Source organism: Nicotiana tomentosiformis, chromosome 12 (genome assembly GCF_000390325.3).
Source record: "Nicotiana tomentosiformis chromosome 12, ASM39032v3, whole genome shotgun sequence".
NCBI classification, from domain to species: domain Eukaryota; kingdom Viridiplantae; phylum Streptophyta; class Magnoliopsida; order Solanales; family Solanaceae; genus Nicotiana; species Nicotiana tomentosiformis.
In genome coordinates, this window is record NC_090823.1 from 113,184,948 (window position 1) to 113,193,372 (window position 8,425).

Consider the following 8,425-nt stretch of genomic DNA (forward strand, 5'->3'; position numbering starts at 1 on the left):
GGCATTCGCAGACCTTGACTCTCTTTCCTTTCAAATATTGTATTGTTTTATATTTTCAGACAGTTTTCTTATACGTCAGACTTTATTGTTATTTAGATGCTCATGTACTCAGTGACACCGTGTTTTGGGAGTACTTTGTATCTGAAATTGTGAAGTTTTATATGGAATTGAAATATTTTATTTTCAAACTTAAGAGATTATTGTGATTTATCGAGGTTATCGGCTTGCCTAGTATTGAGACGTGTTAGGATTTTGGGTCGTGACAAGTTGGTATCAGAGCCCAGGTTACATAGGTCTCACGAGTCATGAGCAAGTTTAGTAGAGTCTTACGGATTGATACAGAGATGTCTGTACTTATCTTCGAGATGCTGCCAAACCCTTAGGAAAATTTCACTTTCTTGTACTCTATGATGCGAACTTGTTGATTTTGGAAAACTAAAATTCTGTTATTCTATTCTCTCACAGATGGTGAGAACACATACTACCGGATCAGACGGTCAGCCACCGGTGCCACCAGTTAGGGCCGTGAGAGGTCGAGGTGTAGCTCGTACAATAGTTAAAGCAACACCTGTAGCACCACCAATTGCTCTAGCTCAGGAGCATATTCTAGATATAGTTGAGCCGGCGGAACCAACTCGGGCACCAACTGTGCCCATTGAGATTCCAAGCCTACAAGAGGTTTTGGCTCAGATATTGATAGTTTGCACTGGCCTTTCTGAGGTGGTTTCGGCTTAGGCCGCACCAGCCATTTCTCAGGCCGTGGGAGGTACTCATACCTCTATTTCTCGTACTCCAGAGCAGGTAGTGCAGGGACTTCAGATACCGGGGATACTACCAGTCCAGCCGGTTGCAGATGTTCAGGCCCCAGTAGTCCTTGTTATGGAAGATGATGAGTAGAGGAGACTTGAGAGATTTGGCAGTCTTCGACCTCCATCATTTTGCGTTGCTAAGTCAGAGGATGCTCAGGATTTTCTGGATAAGTGCCAGCAGATGCTTCTGACAACATGTATTTTGGAGACCGGTGGGGTCTCGTTCACTACTTTTCAGTTTTCTAGGGTTGCCATCAGATTGTGGGAGGCTTATGAGAGGCACAAGCCGGTCGGTGCATTACAACTTACATGGCAGGAGTTCTCCATTCTCTTTTTGGAGAAGTTTGTGCCGCAGTCTTGCAGAAAGGAGCTGCACAAACAATTTGAGCAGTTACGTGAGGATGGCATGTCTATGACACAGTACGAGATGAAATTTTCTGAGTTGGCTCGTCATGCAGTTTCATTGGTTCCCACTGATAGGGAAAGGATTAATAGGTTCATTGATGGCCTCACATACCAGTTACAGTTTCTTATGACAAGGGAGATTGTATTCGGTGCCACTTTTGATGATGTGGTTGACATTGCTTGGCATATAGAGGTGGTTTATAGCCAGGAATGTGGTGAGAGGGAGGCCAAGAGGCCTCGAGGTTCAGACGGTTCTGGTGGGGTGCCTTCTGGAGGGCAGTCCTACCACAGCAGGGGTCGCCCTTACAGGCACACTCAAACGGGTTGTCCAGTTCATGGTGGTGCATTATCCAACCATGGTTCATATAGATCTCATCAGGAATTGTCATCTCTCAGTGCCCTGCCAGTCCAGAGTATGCCTCATGCACCATTAGTTCAGGGTTTATCTGTACCAGGTTCTTCTGGTAGTTATTCTGGCTCTCGAGGTCCGCCTCAAAACTTCCCACAATTTTTTGAGATGGTTTGCTATGAGTGTGGGGAGATGGGTCATGCTAGGTAATGTTGTCCCCACCATACGCGAGGTTCAGTTCAGCAGAGGAGTCAGACTATGACTTCTGCACCAATTGTTCCACCACCCGCCCAGCCAGCTCGGGGTGGGGCTCAGTCAACTAGAGGACGCCGAAGAGGGGGAGGCCGATCATATGGCAGTCAGGACCAATTCTATGCTTTTCCTACAACACCGGATGTTGTTGCTTCAGATGCAGTGATTACAGGTATTGTCTCAGTGTGCCAAAGGGAGGAATCTATATTATTTAACCCCTGTTCAACTTATTCATATGTATCATCGTACTTTACTCGTTAACTAAATATACCATGTGAGTCCTTAGTTTCACATGTACGTGTATCTATGCCTGTGGACGATACTATTATAGTAGACTGTGTGTCTCGATCGTGTGTGGTAACTATTGGGGGACTGGAGACTAGAGTTGATCTCTTATTACTTAGTACGGTTGATTTCGATGTAATCCTGGGTATGGATTGGTTATCCCCATGTCATGGTATTCTGGGCTGTCACACAAAAATTGTGATGTTGGCAATGCCGGGGTTGTCAAAGGTCGAATGAAGAGGTTCTATAGATTATGTTCCTAGTAGGGTAATTTCTTACTTGAAGGCCCAACGTATGGTGAGGAATGGGTGTTTTTCATATTTGGCCTTTGTGGGAAATGTTGAATCAGATACCCCTACTATTGTTTCAGTACTGGTAGTGCGAGACTTTCCGGATATATTTCCTGCAGACTTGTCGGGTATGCCACCCAACAGGGATATTGATTTTGGTATTGACTTGGTGTTGGGCACATATCCCATTTCTATTTCTCTGTATCGTATGGCACCAACTGAATTGAAAGAATTGAAAGAGCAACTTTAGGAACTCCTTGATAAGGGGGTTATTAGGCCTAGTGTGTCACTTTGGGGTGCACCAGTTTTGTTTGTGAAAAAGAAAGATGGCACTATGCGGATGTGCATTGATTACATACAACTGAACAAAGTTACAATCAAGAATAAATATCCTTTGCCACGTATTGATGATTTATTTGACTAGCTTCAGGGAGTGAGGGTAGTCTCTAAAAATGATTTGAGGTCTGCATTTCACCAGTTAACAATTCGGGAGTCGGATAATCTAAAGACGACATTCAGTACTCGTTAGGGTCACTATGAATTTCTTGTGATGTCTTTTGGGCTGACCAATGCCCCAGCAACATTCATGCACTTGATGAATAGTGTATTCCAGCCATATCTTTACTCATTTGTCGTAGTAATTATTGATGATATCCTGGTGTACTCATGTAGCCAGGAGGAGTATGTACGACACTTGAGTATTGTACTACAGAGGCTTAGAGAGGAGAAACTTTATGCTAAATTCTCTAAGTGTGAGTTTTGGCTTAGCTCGACGGCATTCTTGGGACACATAGTGTCCAGTGAGGGGATTAAGGCGGATCTAAAGAAAATAGAGGTAGTTCAGAGCTGGCCCATGCCATCTTCATCTATCGAGATTCAGAGTTTCCTCGGCTTGGCCGGTTATTATCGTCGCTTCGTAGAGGGTTTCTCATCTAATGCATCGCCTATGACTAAATTGACCTAGAAGGTGCTCCGTTCAGGTGGTTTGATGAGTGTGAAGAGAGCTTTTAGAAGCTCAAGACAGCTTTGACTCCATCCCCAGTATTAGTGTTTCCTAGAGGTTCAAGGTCTTATACTGTGTATTGTGACGTGTTGTGTATTGAGCTCGGCGCAATGCTGATGCAAGATGGTAGGGTGATTTTCTATGCGTCCAGACAATTAAAGGTACATGATAAGAATTATCTGGTACACGACCTTGGGTTAGCAGCTATTGTTCATGCCTTGAAGATTTGGCTGCATTATTTGTACGGTGTCCATTGTGAGGTTCATACCGATCACCATAGTCTACAACATCTGTTTAAATAGAAGGATCTTAATTTTCGGTAACGGGGGTGGTTGAAGTTGCTTAAGGATTATGATATCACCATTCTCTATCATCCCGAAAAGGCCAATGTGGTGGTCTATGCCTTGAGTTATAAGGCAGAGAGTTTGGGAAGCTTAGCATACTTACCGGTAGCATAGAGGCCTTTAGCCTTGGATGTTTAGGCCTTGGCCAACCAGTTTGTCATATTGGACGTTTCCAAGACGAGTCGAGTTTTGGCTTGTGTGGTTTCTCAATCTTCTCTTTATGATCGAATTAGAAAACGTCATTATGATGACCCTCATCTTCTTGTCCTTAAGGACATGGTTCAGCACGGTGATGCCAAGGAAGTCACTATTGGGGATGACGGTGTATTACGGATGCAGGGTAGGCTATGTGTTCCAAATGTAAATGGTTTGCATGAGTTGATTCTCTGAGAGGCTCATAGTTCGTGGTACTCCATTCATCTAGGTGCCGCAAAGATGTATCAGGATTTGAGGCAGCACTATTGGTGGAGGCGAATGAAGAAAGATATAGTTGGGTTTGTAGCTCGGTCTTTAATTTGTTAACAGGTGAAGTACGAGCATTAGAGACCGGGCGGATTGCTTCATAAACTTGAAATTACGAAGTGGAACTGGGAGCGTATTACCATGGACTTCGTAGTTGGGCTCCCAAGGACTTTGAGAAAGTTTGATGTTGTTTGGGTGATTATAGATCGGTTGACCAAGTCCACGTATTTTATTCCATATGGTACTACTTATTCTTCGGAGCAGTAGGCTGAGATTTATATCCGCGATATTATTCGTCTGCACGGTGTGCCAGTGTCCATCATTTTAGTTCGGGGTACGCAGTTTACATCACAGTCTTGGAGGGCAGTACATCGAGAATTAGGTACACAGGTTCAGCTGAGTACAACATTTCACCCTCAAACAGACGGACAGTTCGAGCGCACTATTCATATATTGGAAAATATTCTACGCGACTGTGTTATAGATTTCGAGGGTTCTTGGGATCAATTTCTGCCCCTGGCAGAGTTTGCGTATAATAAAAGCTACCAATTGAGCAATCAAATGGCTCCGTATGAGGCCTTTTATGAGAGATGGTGTCGGTCTTCAGTGGGTTGGTTTGATCCGGGTGAGACAAGGCTATTGGGTACTGATCTGGTTCAAGATGCATTGGAGAAGGTTAAATTGATACAGGAGCGGCTTCGCATGATGCAGTCTAGACAGAATAGTTATGTCGACCGGAAGGTCCGTGATGTTGCTTACATAGTTGGGGAGAAGGTTCTGCTCAAGATTTTGCCCATGAAGGGTGTGTTTAGGTTCGGGAAGAAGGGCAAGTTGAGCCCTCGGTATATTGGGCCCTTTGAAATACTTAAGAAGATTGGAGATGTGGCTTATGAACTTGCATTCTCACCTCGTCTATCGAGTGTTCATCCAGTGTTTCATATATCTATGCTCCAGAAGTATGTCGGGGATCCATCGCATGTTTTGGATTTCAACAAAGTGCAGTTGGATGGTAATCTGACTTATGATGTGGAGCTGGTGTCCATATTAGACCGGCAGGTTTGAAAATTGAGATCAAACAACATAACTTCAGTGAAAGTGCAGTGGAAAGGCCAGCCAGTAGGAGAACCTACTTGAGAGACTGAGCGGGAGATGCAGAGTAAAATATCCACACCTATTTGTGACTCCAGGTATAATTCTAAAACCGTTTGAGGATGAACGTTTGTTTAAGAGGGGGATAATGTAATGCTCGGCTAGTTCTTTCAAGTATTACAACCCTGTCTCCCCATTTACTGCTCAAATTGTGATTTACGTCTGTTATTTGACTTGCCGGGGTAATTGGTTCGGGTCCGGTGAGGTTTTGGAATGATTTGGAACACTCAGTTCCAAGGTTTAGAACTTAAGACAAAAAGGTTGACCGTATGTTGACATATGTGTAACGACACCGGAGAAATGTTTCTATGAAAATTAAGGTTTTGTGGTGCCGAGGAAGATTAATTGATACAAAGGTTGTAGACTTTTTGGTTGAACAATGCACTAGGAGTAAAGGAATTTTTTTGCCGGAAAAAGGTCATTTCTACGGCCCACTATGCGGTCGCAGAATCACACTGCGGACCGCATTATGGCCGCAGAGTGAATCAAGATTGGTGCTAGTGAGGAGGAAATTTTGGGGCGCATTATGTGACCGTATATTAGTTCTACGGTATATTATGTGACCGCAGAACAGGTCTGTAGATTGCATATCGACCGCAGACTGAGGCAGCGTTGCCCATTTCCGGAGGACATTTTTGCGACCCATTATGCGGGCCGCAGAAATATTATGCGGTCGCATATGTGACCGCAGAGTGTGTTTCGGGGCTTCATTTTTCTAGTTTTATAAATCCGACCCCATTTTTATAAAACACTATTGGGGGTCATTTTGAAGGGTTTCATCTAATATTTTAGAGAGAGGTGATAGCATCTTAGAGAGAGAAAGTGAAGACCAAGCCATTTGTCCATCAATTCTTGTTCAAAGTTTGAATATTTCACAAGGATCTTGCTAGGGCTACCAAGAGGTAAGAATTTCTTTCCCTAATTTTTCCATTTCGTGTTGAGAGCGAAAGATGGGGGATTAAGAGTACGGTTCTTGGGTGTAAGAGTATTATTTATACGTACCAATAAGGTTTTTTAAAAGTGTCACGACCCAATTTCACCTATAGGTCATGATGGCGCCCAACACTACAGCTAGGCAAGCCAACCAGTAATTTAAAATAACCAAGAAAATAAGCAACTCTTAATTCAACCAATGTGTGTGCCAAGACCTTGTGTCACAAGTGTATGAGCATCTAGTAGATTATACAAAACTCCAAATACTGTCTGAAATGAAAATAGACAGAATTAAATATACAAGAAGACACTGGTAGCTGCAGAACATCTCAGAAAGGCAGCTCACCACTGTGCCTCGGGATGACGTGGATATGTGATGATAGGTCCTCCACTAGTACCTGTCTCAGATCCTGCACAAAAAGTGCAACAAGTGTAGTATGGGTACGTAAACAACATATACCCAGTAAGTATCAAGCCTAATCTCGAAGTGGTAGAGACGAGATGGACGACTTTGACAGTCACTATGGGTCACTATGAGATTTCCATCCTTTAATATCTTCCCTAACAATTCACATATATATATATATATATATATATATATATATATATATATATATATATATATATATATATATATCAAATAATTTAATTAAGTAAAGACTACAATTTACACAAGTAATTCATGCTTTTGAGTTCTAAACTACCCGGACTTTAGCATTTAATAGTAACTACGCACGGACTCTCGTCACTCCGTGCGTACATAGCCCCCACAATTAGCAATAATTATTTAATTTGATCACCTATGGGGTAAATTTTCCCTCACAAGATTAGACAAGAGACTTACCTTGTCTTGCTCCAATTTAATCCACTAGACGGCTCTTTCCTCGATTATCCAACTTTGATTGGCTCGAATCTAACCAAAAATAATTCGATACAATCACTAAAATTTATAGGAATCAATTCTATAAGAAAATACTAAATTTGCAATAAAAATCCCGAAATTAATGAAACCTTTGTCCGTGGGGCCCACATCTTGGAATCCGGCGAATGATATGAAATCGGATAACCCATTCAATTACGAGTCCAACCATACCAGTTTCACTAAAATCCGATTCTGAATCGATACCGAAATCTCAAAAATTTGTTTTTATGAGATTTCTAAAAATTTTCCAAATGTCAATCTCAAAACACTAATTAAATGATAAGAACAATGATATATTTGTGTTAATAGACCAAATCCAAGTTAGAATCACTTACCCCAATGTCTTTTCCTTGAAAATCTATCAAAGATCGCCTCTGCTCAAGCTCCAATTTGTTAAAAATGGCGAATGGGATGAATGCCCTCTTTTATAATTCTGGCCAGGCAGCCCTTGATCCTCAATCATGGCCTCGATCATGGCCTCGATCCTGGCCTCGATCCTGGCCTCGATCCTGGCCTCGATCATGGCCTCGATCCTGGCTTCGATAGTGGCCTTGATCGTAGCTTCGATCATGGCCTTGATCGTTGCTTCGACCGTGGCTTCGATCATAGCCTCGATCCTCTGCCTCGATCGTGGCTTCGATCTTGGGTATTGATTTTGGGCTCAATTTTTGGCTCGATCTTGGGCTAGAATTCCCAGCACAAAGGAAAAATTGCAGCAGCTGTTTTTAGTCCAACTTTTGATTCGTTAACCATCCGAAACTCACTCGAGGCCCTCTGGACCTCAACCAAATATGCCAACAAGTCCTAAAATATCATACGAACTTATTTGAAACCTCAAATAACATAAAACGATGCTAAAACCACGAATTATACTCCAATTCAAGCTTAATGAAACTTAAAATTTCCAACTTCTACATTCGAAGTCCAAACCTATCAAATCAAGTCCGATTGACCTCAAATTTTGCACACAAGTCATAAATGACATAACGGAGATGTGAAAATTTTCAGTACTGGATTCCGACCCCGATATCAAAAAGTCAACTCCCGGGACAAACTTCCAAACTTTAAATTCCTATTTTAGCTATTTCAAGCCTAATTTCACTACAGACTTCCAAATAAAATTTCCATCACGCTCCTAAGTCCAAAATCACCATACGGAGCTGTTAGAATCATCAAAAATTCAATTCCGGGGTCGTTTGCACACAATCAGACATCCGGTCAC

General features: G+C 42.4%; 1 protein-coding gene across 1 annotated transcript; it reads left to right on the top strand.

The window, feature by feature from the left end:
• Positions 1–990: 990 nt before the first annotated feature.
• Positions 991–1,773, top strand: LOC138903235 (uncharacterized). The gene has a single exon (XM_070191167.1). The coding sequence runs from the start codon at positions 991–993 to the stop codon at positions 1,771–1,773; it is 783 nt and encodes a 260-aa protein (XP_070047268.1).
• Positions 1,774–8,425: the final 6,652 nt, after the last annotated feature.

Bases quoted from the DNA above. Each gene is read 5' to 3' on its own strand.
- LOC138903235 (XM_070191167.1), top strand. From the start codon at position 991: ATGCTTCTGACAACATGTATTTTGGAGACCGGTGGGGTCTCGTTCACT.